Source organism: Schistocerca gregaria, chromosome 2, assembly GCF_023897955.1.
Source record: "Schistocerca gregaria isolate iqSchGreg1 chromosome 2, iqSchGreg1.2, whole genome shotgun sequence".
NCBI classification, from domain to species: Eukaryota; Metazoa; Arthropoda; class Insecta; order Orthoptera; family Acrididae; genus Schistocerca; species Schistocerca gregaria.
In genome coordinates this window covers 300,062,479-300,086,315 of record NC_064921.1, presented here as the reverse complement: position 1 = coordinate 300,086,315, position 23,837 = coordinate 300,062,479, and the positions used below count along the sequence as shown (strand labels likewise).

Below are 23,837 nucleotides of genomic sequence, written 5' to 3'. Positions count from 1 at the left end.
GTTCCCGGGTTCGATTCCCGGCGGGGTCAGGGATTTTCTCTGCCTCGTGATGGCTGGGTGTTGTGTGATGTCCTTAGGTTAGTTAGGTTTAAGTAGTTCTAAGTTCTATGGGACTGATGACCATAGATGTTAAGTCCCATAGTGCTCAGAGCCATTTGAACCATTTTGACACTGTTGGTATCCCCTTGGTTCATCTGGGCGGTCAGATGCTCAACAGTTGCACCTCTATTCGTCCGTGGACGCAGCCGTCGTTTATACCTGTCATCTATGGCTCATGATACACCACAACTGCCTAGGCGACGGTTTTGGATAGCGCAGTTTTGCCATGTCCGTATGTTGTAACTACTGCGGCACACGAACAGTTCACAAACTGCTGTTTCAGGAAAACTTCTACCTTTGGCCCAGAAGACAATGATCAGGCCCCTTTGGACGTCAGATAAATCGCTCCGTTTCCGCATTACGACAACGTCTGCTCTGTTTTCCGTGTCCCTCCGACAAACTAAATACACTGAAGAGCCAAAGAAACTCGTACGCCTGCCTAATAGCGTGTAGGGCCCACGCGAGCACGCAATAGCGGAGCAATACGACGTGGAATGGACACGACTAATGTCTGAAGTAGTGCTGGAGGGAACTGGCACCATGAATCCTGAAAGGCTGTCAGTAAATGCGTAAGAGTACGAAGAGGTGGAGATCTCCTCTGAACAGCACGTTCCAAGGCATCCCAGATATGCGCAATAATGCTCATGTCTGGGGAGTTTGGTAGCCAGCGGAAGTGTTCCTCGAACTACTCTCTGACAAATTTGGACTCGTGGGGTGTCGCATTGCCCTGCAGGAATTGCCAACGTCCGTCGGAGTGCACAATGAACATGAATGGATGCAAGTGATCATACAGTATGCTTAAATACAATCTACCGGGTGATCAAAAAGTCAGTATAAATTTGAAAACTGAATAAATCATGGAATAATGTAGATAGAGAGGTACAAATTGACACACATGCTTGAAATGACTTGGGTTTTATTAGAACCAAAAAATTCAAATGTTCGAAAAATGTCCGACAGGTGGGGGCTTCATCTGATCAGAATAGCAATAATTAGCTTAACAAAGAAAGACAAAGCAAAGATGATGTTCTTTACAGGAAATTCTCAATGTGTCCACCATCATTCCTCAACAATTTCTGTAGCCGAGGAAGGAATAATGTTGTGAAGAGCACTGTAAAGCACGCCCGGAGTTATGGTGAGGAATTGGCGTCGGATGTTGTCTTTCCGTATCCCTAGAGATGTCGGTCAGTCACGATACACTTGCGACTTAAGGTAACCCCACAGCCAATAATCGCACGGACTGAGGTCTGGGGACCTGGGAGGCCAAGCATGACGAAAGTGGCGGCTGAGCACACGATCATTACCAAACGACGCGCGTAAGCGTCTAGCAATATGGGGTGGAGCGCCTAGTTCTAATAAAACCCCATCTCATTCCAAGCATGTGTGTCAATTTTTACTCCGTGGTTTATTAAGTTTTCAAATATATACCGACTTTTTGGTCACCCGGTATGTGTCACCTGTCAGAGACGTACCTAGACGTACGAGGGGTTCCAAATCAATCCAACTGAACACGCCCCACGCCATTACAGACCTTCCACCACCTTGAATAGGCCACTGGTGAGGTGGATTCATGAGGTTGTTTCCATAATCGTCCACGTCCATCCGCTCGAAACAATTTGAAACGAGGCTCGTCCGACCAGGCGTCATGTTTCAAGCCATCAGCAGTCCAATATTGGTGTTTAAGGGCTCAGGCGAGTTATAAAGCTTTGTGTCGTGCAGTCATTAAGGGTATACGAGTGGGCCTTCGCCTCCGAAAGTCCATATCGATGATGCTTCGTAGAACGGTTCGCACGCTGACACTTGTTGATGGCCCAGCATTAAATTCCGCAGCAAATTGCGGAAGGGTTCCCCTTCTGTCACGCTGAACGATTCTCTTCAGTCGTCGTTGGCCCCTTTCCTGCAGGATCTTTTTGCGGCCACAGCGATGTCGGATATTTTATGTTTTATCAGATTCCTGATATTCACGGTACACTCTTGAAATGGTCATACGGGAAAATCTCCACTTCATCGCTACCTAGGGAGATGCTATGTGCCATCGATCGTGCGCCGACTATAACACCAAGTTCAAATTCACTTAAATCTCGATAACCTGCCATTGAAGCAGCGGTAACCGATCTAATAATTGTGCCAGACACTTGTCTTATATAGGTATTGCCGACCGCAGCGCCGTATTCTGCATGTTTACATATCTGTGTATTTGAACAGGCATGCCTATACCAGTTTTCTTGGCGCTTCAGTGTACATACTTCACTACTAGTGTTACCACCTGCCATCTGTGTACGGTTACTGTGCGTTGACGTCGAACTCATGCGGTGTTCTCGTTATTACGACTGGGCCGTGCGTCTTTCCGGCAAGCTCAAAGAACATCTTCGGCGAGAGAGATTTTCCAAGGATGACGACGTTCACACGGCGATTCTCGAATGGATCCGTGACCAACGAGAGGATTTCTTTCGCCGAGGAACTAAACGATTGGTAGATACAGTTGTTTACAGAGCCTCGGTGACTATGTTGAAAACAGTGTCATGCATCTCTATCAATCTGAAACGTAGTACAGCATACAATAAAAGTTACTTAGCCAGCCATAAAAATGCGTACCTTAATTTTTGAAGTCCCCTGATACAAATTTGTGCCTAGTTTCCTTGAACAATCTTGTCGTACATTGTTCCGAGGCCAGTAAGATGACTTAAAGATGTTGTAAGCAACAGTGACCAACGGAACATGCGTTACATAATTTTATGACACTACTAGGAGCCCAGTGCGGTGTGCGTGCACGGGACATGGCCCAGCGACGGATAATACTCCCGAGAGCCGCCGGCTAGGTGTTAATTTGGTGGCATCGATCCTCTGGATTACCTGCTGTCAGTGGACGCAGCAGCTGTGTTTCCAGTGTGTGCTCGGGACATCAGCACGCTGTCTGCCTGCTCCATTGTGGCATGCCCGAAGAGTAGGGCAATGGGACTGATCTCTCGCACTAATTCCTAGATTCATACACTTCAGTCAAGGACGAGTAATGTTTCTCACTAGAAAGAGATGAATTGGGATACTAAATCCACTCTTTCAAGATTCTTCTTAAACTGACTTTATTATCTTGGTTCATATTAAATACAAGTTGGTGCGAGAAGCAGTTGACGAGCACTGAATGTCAGAATAAGGTTCCCTCAGAAACACTGAGATCCTTTGAAAACTATTCCAACTGGTACGCAAGATAAATGAAAGTAGCGGAATACTGCCAGGACTCTAGAAGAAGGTACCAACTCAGAATTCCTAACAAGTTTGAATAGTAACGTATCAACAGCTCAGTAAGTCATGTCTGCATAATACTGAAATGAATTATTTAGAGGATCGCGGAAACACCTCGGAGAGGATCAGTTTGGTTTCAAGATAAATGTAGAAATAAAAGAGACAATACTTACCACAGGACTTAGAAGATACGTCGAAGAAAGACAACTCTACGTTTATAACATTTATGGAATTAGAGAAAGCTTTGAAGGCTTTTGACGATGTTGGTTTGAACGCTCTCTTTAAAATTCTCTCGGTAGCATAGCTAAACATAGCTTGTACAGAAACCGGACTGCAATTGTATGAGTCAAAGGACATAAAACGGAAACGACATCAATAGTTGAGAAGTGGGCGGGTCAGGGTTGTAGCCTGTCGCCGATGCTGTTAAATCTGCACTTGCAGCAAGTAATAGAGGAAACCAACATGAAAAATGGAAAGGGAGGTAATATTCAGGGAGAGGAAATTAAAACTTTGTGATTTGCCGATAAAATCATAATTCTGCCAGAGATAGCAAATGTCTTGGAAGAAGAGCTGAACGGAATTGATAGTGTTTTGAAAAGAGGTTACAAGATGAACATAAAAGAAGCGAACCAAGAATAATGAAATGTATTCGAATTAATCATACGATGCAGACTGGCAACTGCAGGTAAAGCATTTCTAAGAAAGAGAAATTTACTAACACCGAATATAAATTTGGGTGTTAGGAAATATTTTCTGAAGGTACTTGTTTTGAGTGCAGTCTTGTACAGAGGTGAAACGTAGATTATAAATAGAGAAGACAAAAGGATATGAAGTTTTGAAATGTGATGCTACACCCGTAGAACACTTCGATGCTCTCTCCTAGAGAGATGCAACCCCACTCAATAAATAATTCGTCAAGGTGATGATGTGAAGAAAGCCCCACATAACCAGAGTGAAACCCATGAAGAACGGAGGGGCATTCTGAGATGCAGATTTTGCCAGAATAATCTTTTCTTATTACACAAATCCCTGAAGAAACATACGCGTTAAACAACAATGCAGTTTTGTCCAGAGATTACGTAGAGATATTTGCCAAAATAACAGAAAACGAACGTCGGATAGTAGGCCTACGTAAGAAGCTTCCCATCGCATTTTGTGTAACTATTCTAAGATACATAGAAAAAAAGTATATTAAAGGGAAGCAAGATGTTGTAAAAACGAAATATTAATATCAAACAACATCGATGGCGGATATGCATAATATTTTTGGAGAGCTTGATCAAACATGTTTACGTTTCAACAGGTGATTTGGTTCAGATAAATTTATAATCGTCATCAGTTCGGCGGTGATCAAATTACCAGTTCGGAAAGTTACTTTAAAACGAGAGTAATCAAAATTTGAAAACCCAAAGGAATAGTAGCATCAGTTACAATATCATTAATAAAACAGTCCTCGAAACCAGTACCAACGAACAGTTTAACCATTTCAAATTATTGGGTGTTTCGTATCATTCGTTGGAGTAGAAGATATTAGGAAGCTAACCGAAAATCTGAGGTGTAAGTGAAAAGTTTTTTAGAATCCAGATGGTGGAATCAAATACAAAAGCTGCGTTACTAACATGTGTCCACGCTAATTATTCTTTACCAGTTAGGAGGGGTGAAATATATTTAGCAGAGGTAAAACTAAACACCTGGTTGGAGCTTATTGCTGCTTAATTAACGAGGAAGCAGAAGAGTACAAGAGTTACCTCATATTAAATAAGCGTCCTTCACATTGTTATTGTTGAAATTTTCGCTGAGTAAAAAGTATTCCATGAACTTTCGGGACTGCAGCCTGTTTGCGTCTACGGCTAGCCACGATATATTGGCTGGCAAGCAGTCAGCCGTCTCAGGTGAGTGTCATCTTGTCTCATCCCTTGTTTCTACAGCGTCGGCATGTTATTTTGGTTTTGTTTGTGGTAGTAGGTAGCCGGATGCTGTTGCTCACTATCCCTGCCCTGTCCCCCTCTTCCGGGACAGAATTTCTTTACCCCAGCTGTCTGAGTCTGGTACTCTCATGGCCAAGTGTGAGGACGTATTTGAAATGTTTACGGATAGTGCAACTGAGACGGGGTGTGGGTACCAGCCCGATATTCACTTAGTAGGGTTTGGAAACCCCGTAAAAGCTACATTCAGACTGCTGGGCAATCCCGAGGGGGGGGGGGGGGGGTAATCCATGCGGGGCCGGCGCGCCTCCCCGTTTCCCGGAAGCGGGCGCTTTAAAGCGCTTGGCTATCCAGGCGGGCAATCACGTAAGCAGAGTATACGTGCTGAGATTCTTCATAGCTATGTCTCACCTTTCTGTCGAGTATAAACGCGCGGCAGAAGAGAGCGTCAACTTTTGTTTGGAGTTCTGGTCTTGACTGCGTTCTATATGACTTCATGACCAGTGTCAAAGAAATCAATGACCAAAATCTTGCAGTGTGATAGAATTACGTATAAACATTACTTCTATTTTTTATCCATATTTACTATTGCTATAAGCTTTGTTAATATCAATTTCGTAAGAGTTTCCTTCACAAAGAAATATGTATAACTGTTGAGCCTCATTCTATACGAATTCTTTCACAAGTGTACAGCGCAGTTTCTACGTACGCTAGTACGAAACTTTCGCGAGCAAACGACTGTACCTCCAGCCCAGGCGTTTGTAATAGTTTTGCCTGAGGCCCCTGCCTAATTATGTCTCGCTCGTCCTGGAAGTAAACACAAACGCTGCCTCCTAATATTACTCTCCGTCTTTCTGTATATCTGTTTCCGTTTCTTTCCTTCTTCCGTGTGCACAAAGGCCCACAGCGGCCTGCTAGGTTCTTGGCGTATTAACCGCTTATAGTCTCATTCGATATATAATATTTCATGTTTTATATGTTCTACTTTATGTCATTTTCATGATATCGTAAAATGTTGCTCGAAATATAGAAAACTATTATTCTGAGCTGAAACCTTCTATAAATAGTCCCATAATAATTCTCTCCCCCCCCATGAACCATGGACCTTGCTGTTGGTGGGGAGGCTTGCGTGCCTCAGCGATACAGATGGCCGTACCGTAGGTGCAACCACAACGGAGGGGTATCTGTTGAGAGGCCAGACAAACGTGTGGTTCCTGAAGAGGGGCAGCAGCCTTTTCAGTAGTTGCAGGGGCAACAGTCTGGATGATTGACTGATCTGGCCTTGCAACATTAACCAAAACGGCGTTGCTGTGCTGGTACTGCGAACGGCTGAAAGCAAGGGGAAACTACAGCCGTAATTTTTCCCGAGGACATGCAGCTTTACTGTATGATTAAATGATGATGGCATCCTCTTGGGTAAAATATTCCGGAGGTAAAATAGTCCCCCATTCGGATCTCCGGGCGGGGACTACTCAGGAGGATGTCGTTATCAGGAGAAAGAAAACTGGCGTTCTACGGATCGGAGCGTGGAATGTCAGATCCCTTAATCGGGCAGGTAGGTTAGAAAATTTAAAAAGGGAAATGGATAGGTTAAAGTTAGATATAGTGGGAATTAGTGAAGTTCGGTGGCAGGAGGAACAAGACTTCTGGTCAGGTGATTACAGGGTTATAAACACAAAATCAAATAGGGGTAATGCAGGAGTAGGTTTAATAATGAATAGGAAAATAGGAATGCGGGTAAGCTACTACAAACAGCATAGTGAACGCATTATTGTGGCCAAGATAGATACGAAGCCCACACCTACTACAGTAGTACAAGTTTATATGCCAACTAGCTCTGCAGATGACGAAGAAATTGAAGAAATGTACGATGAAATAAAAGAAATTATTCAGATAGTGAAGAGAGACGAAAATTTAATAGTAATGGGTGACTGGAATTCGAGTGTAGGAAAAGGGAGAGAAGGAAACATAGTAGGTGAATATGGATTGGGGCTAAGAAATGAAAGAGGAAGCCGCCTAGTAGAATTTTGTACAGAGCACAACTTAGTCATAGGTAACACTTGGTTTAAGAATCATGAAAGAAGGTTGTATACGTGGAAGAACCCTGGAGATACTAAAAGGTATCAGATAGATTATATAATGGTAAGACAGAGATTTAGGAACCAGGTTTTGGGTTGTAAGACATTTCCAGGGGCAGATGTGGACTCTGACCACAATCTATTGGTTATGACCTGTAGATTAAAACTGAAGAAACTGCAAAAATGTGGGAAATTAAGGAGATGGGACCTGGATAAACTGAAAGAACCAGAGGTTGTACAGAGTTTCAGGGAGAGCATAAGGGAACAATTGACAGGAATAGGGGAAAGAAATACAGTAGAAGAAGAATGGGTAGCTCTGAGGGATGAAGTAGTGAAGGCAGCAGAGGATAAAGTAGGTAAAAAGACGAGGGCTGCTAGAAATCCTTGGGTAACAGAAGAAATATTGAATTTAATTGATGGAAGGAGAAAATATAAAAATGCAGTAAATGAAGCAGGCAAAAAGGAATACAAACGTCTCAAAAATGAGATCGAGAGGAAGTGCAAAATGGCTAAACAGGGATGGCTAGAGGATAAATGTAAGGATGTAGAGGCTTATCTCACTAGGGGTAAGATAGATACTGCCTACAGGAAAATTAAAGAGACCTTTGGAGAGAAGAGAACCACGTGTATGAATATCAAGAGCTCAGATGGCAACCCAGTTCTAAGCAAAGAAGGGAAGGCAGAAAGGTGGAAGGAGTATATAGAAGGTTTATACAAGGGTGATGTACTTGAGGACAATATTATGGAAATGGAAGAGGATGTAGATGAAGACGAAATGGGTGATACGATATTGCGTGAAGAGTTTGACAGAGCACTGAAAGACCTGAGTCGGAACAAGGCCCCCGGAGTAGACAACATTCCATTAGAACTACTGACGGCCTTGGGAGAGCCAGTCATGACAAAACTCTACCAGCTGGTGAGCAAGATGTATGAGACAGGCCAAATACCCTCAGACTTCAAGAAGAATATAATAATTCCAATCCCAAAGAAAGCAGGTGCTGACAGATGTGAAAATTACCGAACTATCAGTTTAATAAGTCACAGCTGCAAAATACTAACGCGAATTCTTTACAGACGAATGGAAAAACTGGTAGATGCGGACCTCGGGGAGGATCAGTTTGGATTCCGTCGAAATGTTGGAACACGTGAGGCAATACTGACCTTACGACTTATCTTAGAAGAAAGATTAAGAAAAGGCAAACCTACGTTTCTAGCATTTGTAGACTTAGAGAAAGCTTTTGACAATGTTGACTGGAATACTCTTTTTCAAATTCTAAAGGTGGCAGGGGTAAAATACAGGGAGCGAAAGGCTATTTACAATTTGTACAGAAACCAGATGGCAGTCATAAGAGTCGAGGGGCATGAAAGGGAAGCAGTGGTTGGGAAAGGAGTGAGACAGGGTTGTAGCCTCTCCCCGATGTTATTCAATCTGTATATTGAGCAAGCAGTAAAGGAAACAAAAGAAAAATTTGGAGTAGGTATTAAAATTCATGGAGACGAAGTAAAAACTTTGAGGTTCGCCGATGACATTGTAATTCTGTCAGAGACGGCAAAGGACTTGGAAGAGCAGTTGAACGGAATGGACAGGGTCTTGAAAGGAGGATATAAGATGAACATCAACAAAAGCAAAACGAGGATAATGGAATGTAGTCAAATTAAATCGGGTGATGCTGAGGGAATTAGATTAGGAAATGAGACACTTAAAGTAGTAAAGGAGTTTTGCTATTTAGGAAGTAAAATAACTGATGATGGTCGAAGTAGAGAGGATATAAAATGTAGACTGGCAATGGCAAGGAAAGCGTTTCTGAAGAAGAGAAATTTGTTAACATCGAATATAGATTTAAGTGTCAGGAAGTCATTTCTGAAAATATTTGTTTGGAGTGTAGCCATGTATGGAAGTGAAACATGGACGATAACTAGTTTGGACAAGAAGAGAATAGAAGCTTTTGAAATGTGGTGCTACAGAAGAATACTGAAGATAAGGTGGATAGATCACGTAACTAATGAGGAGGTATTGAATAAGATTGGGGAGAAGAGAAGTTTGTGGCACAACTTGACTAGAAGAAGGGATCGGTTGGTAGGACATGTTTTGAGGCATCAAGGGATCACAAATTTAGCATTGGAGGGCAGTGTGGAGGGTAAAAATCGTAGAGGGAGACCGAGAGATGGGTACACTAAGCAGATTCAGAAGGATGTAGGTTGCAGTAGGTACTGGGAGATGAAGAAGCTTGCACAGGATAGAGTAGCATGGAGAGCTGCATCAAACCAGTCTCAGGACTGAAGACCACAACAACAACAACAATAATTCTCTCCAGAATTTTCATGTTTTTGTCTCAAATGTAGCTTAGAAATTGTGTCACTTAGCACTAACAACTCTACGCAAAGGCCTTTCCTCTCGCTCGTTAACAGAAGGCTGTCGGCCACTGCTTTGTCCGTGTGGAGAGGAATTGCCTGAAATTTGGTATTCTCGGCACACTCCTGACACCATGGATCTCGGAATATTGAATTCCCTAACAATTTGCAAACTGAATGTCCCATTCGTCTAACTCCAGCTATCATTCTGCCTTCGAAGTCTGTTAATTCCCGTCACAATCACGTCGGAAACCTTTTCACTTTAATCACCTAAGTACAAATGACAGCTCCGCAATGCTCTGCCCTTTTATACCTCTTTCATGCACTACTACTACCATCTGTATAATTGTATAACGTTGTCTTTTGACTGTATCAACTCAGTAAATATAATGTAAAATATGTAGAATACTTGCTTAGGGGTAAGAGGTGGACTGATGATTCTAATCTTGGCAGGTTAAATAAAGCTCTCATGTAAACCATCTATCGCTTAACATTGAAGCGAGAGTTGAAATTGCATAATAGCAAAAGTAGGAAACCAGTAAACTCTCCCACACGCTCCCCAATATTTTAGAGAGTAGAGTTCCAATGTATAAAACAGATTCAAACGTCTGGTTACTTAAGTAACGAGTTAATGTGTTAAACACACTGCTTGATACAAAAGTGAAGCACCCAAAAAGGGGGGAAGGAAACTCAGTTTAACTTCATGGGTCGAGATGGTTTGTGATGTTATTTCAGTGATTACAATAACGAGTCAAATTTAACACATTTACAAAGAACTATGCACTATGAGACCACCTATCAGTGTGTCATTGCCCCTTCTCTGTCCTGGACGCATGCACTGATTCGGTATGGAAGTGTGTCATAGAGCCGTTGTATCGTCTCCTGAGGCAAGCTAATCCACAACTGTTGTAAATCGATCGTCCTTGATACCCTGAACACTGACGCTGGAACGGAATTGACTCCCGAGCGGCTCCCACGCATTTTCTGTCAGGGACAGATCTGGGGTGCCTTGGGGGCGACGGGAGTACCTCAACACAGTTTATACGGACATGTTCCATGTGCTGACGAGAATTGTCCTGTTGAAAATTGACGAGGGGACACTATCATATGAGTGGTAACAGATGAGGACCCAGGTTGCGTATGACATACCATTGTGCCGTCAGAGTTTCTTCAATCACCCCAACCTTGACCTGAAGTCCTAACCAATTGATCCCAATACCATGACACCAGGAGTATCAATGCATTGCTGCCTCAGGCACTGGAAGCATCGCACCGAGATGATCATCTTGGGTAGTACAGAAGAGCAATTTACTGCTAAACTCAGTGCGAGTTCATTCATCAGCAGTGAATGCTTCCTTGTCACGATACCACACAAACCGCAGAAGTTTGTGTTATGGTGTCGATGGCAGCCTGTGGATGGTACGGCACTCCTCTAGACCGGCTGCTTCTGGTCTCCGAGCAGTGGTGAGGGATGAGACAGAATGTGGCAGAGAGTGCGTTACTTGTTTTTGGATGGCTGGCGCTCACGTGAAGATTGTTACGATGTGCTTAGTGCACAAAACGGCGATCTTCCATTGTGGCGGTCAGAGGTGACTGACTGGAACCTTGATGACGAGCACGTGTGTCCTTACGTTCCCATACAGTCCAATATCTGGCTCTTGTTACATCCGAATACCCCACAAATAAGGATGTTGCACGATTAGACCAGCTGACCAAATCGAGACTCAAATTCTGTCAGACGCTGATTATGCTTCCAGAATGAGAGTTTCACTCTGCAGCGGAGTGTGCGATGATATGAAACTTGCTGACAGATTAAAACAGTGTGCCAGACCGAGACTCGAACGGAGACCTTTGCCCTTCGCAGGCAAGTGCTCTACCATCTGAGCAAGCCAAGCACGACTCACGTCCCTTCCCACAACTCAGATGGTAGAGCACTTGTCCGCGAAAGGCAAAGGTTCCGAGTTCGAGTCTCGGTCTGGCACACAGTTTTAATCTGCTGATTATACTATCTCACAAGTGTACGTGATATCTCCGAGTCATTCATAGTGATAACGCAACCCATATACTCTTCCAGGCTTGTTGAAGGCGGTAAACAGGAAGAACACTAAGGCGCTGTGGTAGCATCTCTATCTGTCACAAAGAATGCTTTATAATCATTTACATACACTATGGGATCAAAAGTATTCGGACACCTGGCCGAAAATGACTTAGAAGTTCGTGGCGACCTCCGTCGCTAATACTGGAATTCACTAGGGTGTTGGCCCACCCTTAGCCTTGATGACAGCTTCCACTCTCGCAGTCATACGTTCAATTAGGTGCTGGAAGGTTTCTTGGGGAACAGCAGCCCTTTCTTCAAGGACTGCTGCGCTGAGGAGAGGTATCGATGCCGGTCGGTGAGGCTGGATTCAGGTCAGGACTGTGTGCAGGCCACTCCATTACAGAGACGTTGTTGTCGTTTAACCACTACGCCACAGTCCGTGCATTATGAACCGGCGCTCGATTGAAAGAGGCAAACGCCATCCCCGAATTGCTCTTCAAAAGTGGGAAACAAGAAGGTGTTTAAAACATCAATGTCGGACTGTGCTGTGATAGTAACACGCAAAACAACGAGGGGTGCAAGCCCCCTCTATGAAAAACACGACTACACCAAAACACCACAGCCTCCGAATTTTACTGTTGGCACTACACACGCTGGCAGATGACGTTCACCGGGCATTCGCCATATCCATACCCTGCCATCGGATCGCCACATTGTGTACCGCGATTCGTCACTCCACACAACGTTTTTCCACCGTTCAATCGTCCAACGTTTACGCTGCTTACACCAAGCGAGGTGTCGTTTGGAATTTACCGGCGTGATGAGTGGCTTATGAGCAGCCGCTCGACCATGAAATCCAAGTTTTCTCATCTCCTGCCTAACTGTCATAGTACTTGCAGTGGATCCTGTTGCAGTCTGGGATCCCTGTGTGGCGGTCTGGATAGATGTCTGCCTATTACACATTACGACTCTCTTCAACTGTCGGCGGTCTCTGTCAGTCAACAGACGAGGTCAGCCTGTTCGCTTTTGTGCTGTACGTGTCCCTTCACGTTCCCACTTCACTATCACATTGAGAACAGTTGTCTAGGGATATTTAGCAGTGTGGAAATCTCGCTTACAGAGGTATGACACAAGTGACACCCAATCACTTGACCACGCCCGAAGTCCGTGACTTCTGCGGAAGACCCCATGGCAGTAGGTGGCAGCACAATGCAGCTAATATGAAACACATATGTTTTTGGGGGTTTCCTGATACTTTTCAACACATAGTGTATGTATGAAGGTTCACTGACATCCGACCATGTCTTCTGGACGCTTCTTCGTTCTTGCCAGGAAGTGTATGTAATGTAAAATAAGTAAAATGTGTGACTCTAAAAGAGGGGGCCTGATGCCCCTGATCTTGGCAGATTAAATAAATCAATAAATGAAAAAATATGTACGTGCTTGGTGTACTGTCCTTGGTGTACGTCAACTCGCGCTTGACAATAGTATAACAGCCGAACTTGCCCAATAGTGGAAAATAAACAACAGTTACAGTGGAAAACGCAAGCGTGACTCCAGATGTTAATGAAACACAGCGCCCGTGGAGGACTGCGCTTCTGTAAGCTATGCTCTTTAACGGTAAGCATTATGAGAGCAGAGAGCGTGTACGCACCTTCTTTTTGGTCTTCCCCCGCAGCAGCTCCTTGACCTGGTAGACCTTGCAGCCGTGCGCAGGAAGCCGTCGGCACGTCTGGATGTAGAGCTTCTTCAGCTGCACCTCCGACTCGTACACCGAAGTGTGGAAGAGTTTGCGCTTCTGCTCCTGCAACACAAAGCGAGCGCGCCGCTCAGTGTTCCGCTCAGCGCCAACAACGCAAACGTCTCCATATCGCTCGAGCATGTGCACGTCCCGACAAAAATTAGCACTGCAGATAGTGAGCTTAAAACTATGTGAGACATTATGAAAAGGGAGACAGGACAGGCAGTCAGTGCACAAGATACCATCACAACTAAACTAAATGACATAATTCAGAAGTTGATGGTATTCTTCATAATCACTATCGAAAGGTAGCTGCAAAAATAGCATTAATGGTTCAGTTGAAGAAGCAAGAGAATATATTAAAATGTCATTCAATAAAAATTTTAATCTACTAGAAGTAGGCCTAACACTTCATTGAAATTAACAGGATTAGAAACTTTGTAAAAAAAATAAAAGCTCATATGGGATATGCTGTTCATGGAATTTGAGACAGAATTCTGGAGAGTTGTTCCAACATAAGAACTAATGTCCTTAGTGATATATGTAATGCATCGCTGGCACAAAGAATTTTTCTACACAGTTGAAAATACACCACTGTTGATCATCTTTATAACAAAGGTGATAAGAAAATCTTAAATAATTACAGTCCATTTTCCTTACTAACATCATTATTCAAAGGAATGTACTCAAGAAGAGTCTCACAATCAAGTAGACACAATGTGCTCAGCACTTTATAATTTTGATTCCAGATGTCTTGCATGATTGAAAATGCTATTTTTACATTCGTTCACCCAAATATCAAAGGTCTTAAATAATAGAATACCACCACGTGGCATCTTCTGTGATTTTTCCGATGCGTTTGAGTGTGTAGATCACGTCACTGTCTTACAAAAACTTCTGTTTCATGGAAGTGGTGACTTTACAATCAACTGATCTTACTCAGACTTAACAAATAGAATGCAGAAAGTTGTGCTGAATAATTAAAACAATGTCGGAAAGATTCCTTATATAAGTGAACGATATTCTACTTAACATTCAACAAGCAGAATTGGTAATTTTTGCAGACCGTACAAGTGTTGTAATAACTCTCATTAGAGAGAAAGTAACAAATGAGATTGTTAATGAAGTTTTTCAAAGAAGTATTAAGGGAGTCGCTGAAAATGGACTTTCCTGATATTTTGATAGAACACACTATGTTCAGTTCTGTACAATAAACAGCCGTACCATCAACTGATGGAACTGATGTAGCTCTTGAACAAGACAGAGTGCCCCATTTGTTTTGGGTGTACCTATCGATGAAAACTTGAACTGAAGCATATTACTGAGCTGCTTAAAGTTCAGCTGGCTTCGCTCTTCGCATAATTGCGTATTGGAAACAAACGAATCAACTTTCTTAACATGTTTTGGATATTTCCACTCGGTAATGTCCTTATGGCACACTTTTCTATGGTGACTCATGACTTGGAAAGAAAGTATTGATTGCACAATAGCAACCTGTAAAACAATCTGTCACAATTTGAGAAGGATAGTGATGTCCACTACTCCAACACTACAACAAAACGTGACTTTTATTACACATTGTTAAAGCTGTCAGTGGGTTAAAAACGAGTTCACTATGCTGCAACAAAATTTTTTAATAATTTTCCGAATAACATAAAAAGATTGACATGTAGCAAAGTAAGTTTTAAATTTAATGTAAGATCATTTATTCTGGTTAACTCTTTCTATTCCCAGGAGCACTTTTTATTTAAAAACTGGTAGCCTATAAAACAAAGCCTAGTTTTCAAATGTAGTTGCACGACTAGGACTTAAAAATAACGTGCACATTAATATTAAAACTAATCATGTATATATAGCCTGTAAACTGAGTCTTTCCACATCATTTGGATGAAAGAATCTTTCAAATGATCGACGGAATATTTTGCTAACGAAGCAAGTAACTCAACTAAGAAACATCTTGCTTCACCTTACATGTAACACATCTTCAACGTGACTACACACTTTGAGGCACAAGGGCGTTTTCGAGGTGGTGATATCAATTTCTAGAGACGATGGGGAACGGCAGGTCTCACTAAAAATGGTTCAAATGGCTCTGAGCACTATGGGACTTAACATCTGAGGTCATCAGTCTCCTAGAACGTAGAACTACTTAAACCTAACTAACCTAAGGACATCACACACATCCATGCCCGAGGCAGGATTCGAAGCTGCGACCGTGGTTCCGGACTGAGCGCCTTAACCGCGAGACCACCGCGGCCGGCCGCAGATCTAACTCTCTGAGATAAAGAATTCTGAATTAAAAATATACCCTACACTGGGTTTCGAATCCGAATTCCCATCGTTTCGCGAGGGTCACCTTACCCTTAAGCAACGTCAACAATCGATAGAGTATGATGTAAATTCTCTGAAGATCGTATTATATTACACATTTGGAGCAATATACATCTGCATGCATATTGTAAGGTAACTCATACGGAATGGATTCGTAAACAGCTCTGTGACTTATATTACATAAATATCTAAGGATATCGATCCATATCTGTGAGATGTACACTCCTGGAAATGGAAAAAAGAACACATTGACACCGGTGTGTCAGACCCACCATACTTGCTCCGGACACTGCGAGAGGGCTGTACAAGCAATGATCACACGCACGGCACAGCGGACACACCAGGAACCACGGTGTTGGCCGTCGAATGGCGCTAGCTGCGCAGCATTTGTGCACCGCCGCCGTCAGTGTCAGCCAGTTTGCCGTGGCATACGGAGCTCCATCGCAGTCTTTAACACTGTTAGCATGCCGCGACAGCGTGGACGTGAACCGTATGTGCAGTTGACGGACTTTGAGCCAGGGCGTATAGTGGGCATACGGGAGGCCGGGTGGACGTACCGCCGAATTGCTCAACGCGTGGGGCGTGAGGTCTCCACAGTACATCGATGTTGTCGCCAGTGGTCGGCGGAAGGTGCACGTGGCCGTCGACCTGGGACCGGACCGCAGCGACGCACGGATGCACGCCAAGACCGTAGGATCCTACGCAGTGCCGTAGGGGACCGCACCGCCACTTCCCAGCAAATTAGGGACACTGTTGCTCCTGGGGTATCGGCGAGGACCATTCGCAACCGTCTCCATGAAGCTGGGCTACGGTCCCGCACACCGTTAGGCCGTCTTCCGCTCACACCCCAACATCGTGCAGCCCGCCTCCAGTGGTATCGCGACAGGCGTGAATGGAGGGACGAATGGAGACGCGTCGTCTTCAGCGATGAGAGTCGCTTCTGCCTCGGTGCCAATGATGGTCGTATGCGTGTTTGGCGCTGTGCAGGTGAGCGCCACAATCATGACTGCATACGACAGAGGCACACAGGGCCAACACCCGGCATCATGGTGTGGGGAGCGATCTCCTACACTGGCCGTACACCTCTGGTGATCGTCGAGGGGACACTGAATAGTGCACGGTACATCCAAACCGTCATCGAACTCATCGTTCTACCATTCCTAGACCGACAAGGGAACTTGCTGTTCCAACAGGACAATGCTCGTCCGCACGTATCCCCTGCCACCCAACGTGCTCTAGAAGGTGTAAGTCAACTACCCTGGCCAGCAAGATCTCCGGATCTGTCCCCCATTGAGCATGTTTGGGACTGGATGAAGCGTCGTCTCACGCGGTCTGCACGTCCAGCACGAACGCTGGTCCAACTGAGGCGCCAGGTGGAAATGGCATGGCAAGCCATTCCACAGGACTACATCCAGCATCTGTACGATCGTCTCCATGGGAGAATAGCAGCCTCCATTGCTGCGAAAGGTGGATATAGACTGTACTAGTGCCGACATTGTGCATGCTCTGTTGCCTGTGTCTATGTGCCTGTGGTTCTGTCAGTGTGATCATGTGATGTATCTGACCCCAGGAATGTGTCAATAAAGTTTCCCCTTCCTGGGACAATGAATTCACGGTGTTCTTATTTCAATTTCCAGGAGTGTATTTTAGAAAAAGGCGTGAAACAACACTGGAATATAGCAGAAATCGTCAGTTGTAGTTCAATAAAAATCCGCGTAAATTAGGAGCCCCAACAATTTTTCGTTGTGTAATCTTCATCAACTTACTTAATTAGTCTTTAGTCTTTTTGTGTTCATAGGGATATCTCAAAGCGTCTCTTGAATGTTCTATGGGTTCCCTACAAATATAAGCATAACTGGTTATTAAATACTAGAGTAAGTAAACTTGTATGCTTTACTGACGCAAACAATGCAATCACGTTGGAAACAACTTCCGTGTTGATGAGAAATGAAGAAACACATGAATTAAAACATTATGTGTGTGACACAGCAGAAGATATTTGGCGGTGTGATTGCAACGGAGGGACAATCTTCATCGACAGTCCTCCTATATTTTGACGCGTATCACAGTGCTTATCATCATTTTGCGTTTTGAGCGTTCCAACGATGGTGTGGCATCTTAGATAACACTGATGTACTTGTCCTTCATTTGTACTACCATGCTCCCGATATCTCTCTTGTCTAATACAGGACGTATATCGGCAAAGAACGAACGTGTGTACGTTGTTCATGTGATCACTCAATCTCGTGTAAACTTATTCTGTGACTACAACAAAATTCTGTCTCGTCTATTCATTTCATTTACAGGGTCACATACGATTCAGTCATTTAAATTACAACTTTTAAGAATTTAATAACAATCCAGCTTGTTCTCTAACGCAGAGTTTCAATGACCCTTAAGCCCTCTGTGCAAAGAAGCTTAACAAGTCCAATTTTCACGGGCTTCTGAACAGGGTTTCGCGGTTTACCGTTAAAATTCTTACATGGACGCTACATGAAGCTGAGATGACACGTGAAAGATTAATTAAGGTACTCTGAGCTACTTGCGCGCACAAAATTCTCTTTTGGTAGCGTATTTATGTTGAAGACAAGTGCAGGTCTGAACAAAATAACGCTCTCTCTCCTTGCCGGACCTACCAGCTTCTCCATTCTCGATCATAGATGTAAAAAACTGTCACTCGTCTAGGAAACAAACTCTTCGCTGTCTGACGTGCACCTTGGAGCAAATACTTCCCCAAAGTCTTGGAAAAAACCAGTCTCACAAGAAAACGCTCTGCAGCAGAATCGTCGATTTCAATTTACTTATTTATTTAGAAACCAGAACGGTTTGCTGGGTGTTCACAATGAAGAAAAAATGTTACTGCTTGAGGGTTTACACAAGTACTCAGTGTGTTAAATATCTGTTTTCTTCCACTAATCTATTATTTAGAACGATAATACTGTAGACAACGTATTAGAATATTGACGATGTTGTGGGAAGGTGATAAGATGCATCTTCTGAAAGCAAAATGTAGTACAAACATACGCTCCATACTCAACGATTCTGAGATATAGCTTTTTGATTACCAGAGATGGGAATTGTGCAGTTCGTAGCAAATTCACAGATCATTATTTATCCTCTGATGTAGCCGATCTCCAACGTAATTTCAACAACAAAGGATAAGTTAAATAAGATACATTTTACGCTTATTAATCAATAAAAAACTTGTATCGCATTAGAGAATCTCAAGCAGATAAGAGTCATGGTTGTAGACAAGGAAGGGCACGGGGATAAGGCAGGAACTCAAAGAAATAACCGAATTTCAATAGCTCGGTGGAGCTGTGGAGGAAAACAACAGATGACTCAAAGAAATCAAGAGAAGAGTAGTAATAGGCACAACTACCTTCCAGAAAAAAAACATTCAACTGGAGAACCACATCGGCTTCCACACTAAAAAAAAAGGTGTGTAAATATCTTTGTGTGTAGTGTCCTGACATACAGATTTGAAACACGGACGTTACCAAAGCAGGAGAACGTCCGCCACGAAGTTGTTGAAATGTGGCTCTGGAGGAATGCTACAGCTCTTGCTTGGTACACTCTAAGACAAAAAAAGTTTCAAGCATTACCACACAGCACGGACAACGCAGTGGCCACGGCCTTCACTTAACGACCGGGAGTAGCGGCATTTGCGTAGGCTTGTCAGTGCAAACAGACAAGAAACGCGGTGTGAAATAACCAAAGACATCAATGCGGGAGTACAACAAAAGTATCCGTCAGGACAGTCCGCCAAAATTTGGTGTTAATAGACTGTGGCAGCAGATGACTGACGCGGGTTCTTCGGGCAATAGCACGACATCGCCTGGGCTCGTGACCATATCGGTTGGACTCTAGATGACAGGGAGACCTTGGCCTGGTCGGATGAGTCCCGATTTCAGTTGGTAAGAGTTGATGGTAGGATTCGAGTGTGGTGCAGACCCCACGAAGCGATGGATTCAGGTTCACAACAAGGCACTGTGCAAGTTGGTGGTGGCACCACAATGGTGTGGGCTGTGTGTACATTCAACACACTGGGTCTTTTCTACATCTACATCTACATCTACATCTACATCTACATGACTACTCTGCAATTCACATTTAAGTGCTTGGCAGAGGGTTCATCGAACCACAATCATACTATCTCTCTACTATTCCACTCCCGAACAGCGAGCGGGAAAAACGAACACCTAAACCTTTCTGTTCGAGCTCTGATTTCTCTTATTTTATTTTGATGATCATTCCTACCTATGTAGGTTGGGCTCAACAAAATATTTTCGCATTCGGAAGAGAAAGTTGGTGACTGAAATTTCGTAAAAAGGTCTCGCCGCGACGAAAAACGTCTATGCTGTAATGACTTCCATCCCAACTCGTGTATCATATCTGCCACACTCTCTCCCCTATAACGCGATAATACAAAACGAGCTGCACTTCTTTGCACCCTCTCGATATCCTCCGTCAATCCCACCTGGTAAGGATCCCACACCGCGCAGCAATATTCTAACAGAGGACGAACGAGTGTAGTGTAAGCTGTCTCTTTAGTGGACTTGTTGCATCTTCTAAGTGTCCTGCCAATGAAACGTAACCTTTGGCTCGCCTTCCCGACAATATTATCTATGTGGTCCTTCCAACTGAAGTTGTTCGTAATTTTAACACCCAGGTACTTAGTTGAATTGACAGCCTTGAGAATTGTACTATTTATCGAGTAATCGAATTCCAACGGATTTCTTTTGGAACTCATGTGGATCATCTCACACTTTTCGTTATTTAGCGTCAACTGCCACCTGACACACCATACAGCAATCTTTTCTAAATCGCTTTGCAACTGATACTGGTCTTCGGATGACCTTACTAGACGGTAAATTACAGCATCATCTGCGAACAGTCTAAGAGAACTGCTCAGATTGTCACCCAGGTCATTTATATAGATCAGGAACAGTAGAGGTCCCAGGACGCTTCCCTGGGGAACACCTGATATCACTTCAGTTTTACTCGATGATTTGCCGTCTATTACTACGAACTGCGACCTTCCTGACAGGAAATCACGAATCCAGTCGCACAACTGAGACGATATCCCATAGCTCCGCAGTTTGATTAGAAGTCGCTTGTGAGGAACGGTGTCAAAAGCTTTCCGGAAATCTAGAAATACGGAATCAACTTGAGATCCAAATGAAGCAATCATTGACTGGAATGGTTATGTTCAGCTGCTTTACGGACATTTACAGCCATTCATGGACTTTATGTTCCCAAACAACGGTGCGCCATGTCGCTGGGCTACAAATATTGGAGGTTGGTTTGAAGAACATTCTGGACAATTCGAGCGAATGATTTGGACACCCACATCGCCCGACATGAATCCCATCGCACGTGTATGGGACATAATCGCGAGGTCAGTTCGAGCACAAAATCTTGCTGCGGCAACACCTTCGCAATTATGGATGGCTATAGAGGCAGAATGACGCAGTATTTTCTGCAGGGGATTTCCAGAGACTTGCTGAGTCCATGCTATGGCGAGTTGCTATACTACGGCAGGCAAAAGAGTCACTTCCTTGTATGACAGTTTCGACTCTGAATGAAGGTTTCAAAAGCATTTTGAAAATGCTGTAAATCAAGGGAGTCGAAGTTGGATACTACGCAGAAACGTTTGCCATCGATCACTACCGCGCGCTGCCCGATTCCCGCAAAATTAGGACGGCCAGGAAACACGCAAAAATTGTGGAGTGGGATGATTTTACGGTCATGGAAGGAGTCGTGTACGGTGCTAGCATAGCAGATTACCTGTGAGTACGAACACTTTTTACCCAAATTCATATGTAAAACGGTAGAAGTCCTACTTTTTATTTCTCGATATTGTGTTTTTCAAACTTATGGAATGGCTTGCTGGAATACTAATAAAGATATCTTTCTCACATTTGGCTGAGTTACTTCTCTGACATGCCCGCAAGATGCAGTAGGCTAAAATTTTTGTATTCTAAGTTATTCATTATTTAATGCAAAATACGTGACCAAACAAACACGAGAAAACTAAATCCTTGTATCAAACGTCCGCCAGTTTATTGTTTTTTTGCCTTATTTCAAGAACGTGTGCTATTATCCCGAGCGATATACTCTACTGATTCAGAATTTTTTTGTTTTTGGAGTTCCGTACCTCATTCGGTAAAAACCGAACCCTTGTAGGATGACCTTGTTGTCTGTCTGTCTGTTCCACTGTTAAGAACTCTTTTTCTCAGGTACTGGTAGACATATCAACTTCATATTTGTCACATACTAAGTTTATGGACCCTTGGCGATGTAAAGGATATAAGCTTCTACGTCAATGCGTCAAAAGATACGGCCATTGATGTCACATATTTGATACACGCATACTCACTCATCACAATCTATGGGATACTACCCGTTGACCTAAAATCATGACATTTAGTAGGAAGCAATATTTTTTACTGTCTGTTTGTCCATTTGTTAAGACCTCTTTCCCTCAGGAACGGGCTGACGTACCAAGTTAAAATTTAAGTCACATGCTAAAGTCTATGTTCCTTCTGCATGTGAAACTTGTAAGCTTCTATATCAACGTAATCAAAACATGTGGCCTTTCATGTAATGTGTTTTGATACTCGCGAAAACCTACAGGGTGCTTCCCATTGACTTATAATCATGAAATTCGGCGGTAAGCAAGGTTTTACAGTAGAACTAATAAAAAAATCTGAAAAATTGTTCATTTGTAGATATGTCACACAAAAAATATATCTTCTTTCCATGTTACTCGACTGACTGTCTGTCCCTCGTTTAAGATTCCTTTTTTCTCAGGAATGAGTATACTATTAAATTGAAATTTATGTCACACACTAACGTCTACGGTCTCTTGCCGACGTAAAATATTTAAGTTTTTACGTGAATGAAATCAATAGATAGGGTCATTTACGTTATATATTTGATATCTTGCCAGTGTCGATAACAAACAAAAATCGTAGAAATTCTGTATTCATGAGACGGATGAAATATCTGTATTCATAATTAAGTTTGTGTGGAACACAAGTCCTACTCGTATTTACCCAGATTTTGTGATTTCGGAAATGATTTGCAGACTGTGCGACTTCCGTCATGGACACACCTCGTTTTGAACAGCGCTACTTTAACTCGTCGTATGAGGGGCATAATGAGGTTCAATTTCTTACCGAAATCTGAAATGTTCTCTAAGAATCAATAAATAATATGCAAAAAGATTTACGTCGGTTACTTAATTAGTTAAATAATAGTAAAAATTGCTTGTTTTATTGCCTAACTGAGGGGACTGGACGCTTAATGTTCTACAAGATTGTTGCGTCAGTTTTCTTGTTAGTGGCTTAACGTTATTTCGATGTACGAGAGGAATTCAATAACTAACGCAACACATTTTTTCTCGACCAATTTCGATTGAAAAAATGGGGAACTTGCTGTGGGAAATCGTGGTATATTTCCCTCTTCAGCCCCTGTAGTTTCATGAAGTTGCGATAGGTCGAGGCGCTGTACGTAGCCATCAAAATGGTTTCTGTAAGGGAGGTACATTCGAAGCAGAGAGCTGGTTGGTTGGTTGTAGGAATAGACCAAACAGCGAGGTCATCGGTCTCATCCGATTAGGGATGGATGGGGAAGGAAGTCGGCCGTGCCCTTTAAAAGGGTCTGGGGCGATTTAGGGAAATCACGAAAAAGCTACATCAGGATGGCCGGACGCGGGATTGAACGGTCGTCCTCCCGAATGCGACTCCAGTGTGCTACCACTGCGCCACCTCGCTCGGTAGCACAGAGCTTTCATTGAATTTGTTTGGCGGGAAACAAGGAATTGCAGGTATTTACTGGATCTCACAGAAGGGTACTGAAATCTGTCAGTGAACAAAAGCACGATGAGTCATTGGGCGAGGCGTCTGTCATAATCGCAAACCTGTCCGATCTCCCTCGTGGCGGCAGGCCGCCCACAACTGTGACTCCTGTAATGCGGACACTCTCATTTGAGGTGATCGACGAATCACAATCAGACACCTCGCTAC

General features: G+C 43.4%; 1 protein-coding gene across 1 annotated transcript in view; it reads right to left on the bottom strand.

The window, feature by feature from the left end:
• Nucleotides 1-23,837, bottom strand: part of LOC126336914 (1-phosphatidylinositol 4,5-bisphosphate phosphodiesterase epsilon-1-like) — a 419,543-nt gene that overhangs the window by 255,340 nt on the left and 140,366 nt on the right. Inside the window, exon 2 of the mRNA XM_050001045.1 lies at nt 13,387-13,536. Within this exon, the coding sequence (XP_049857002.1) occupies nt 13,387-13,536 (150 nt within the window). The remainder of the gene's footprint in view (nt 1-13,386; nt 13,537-23,837) is intronic.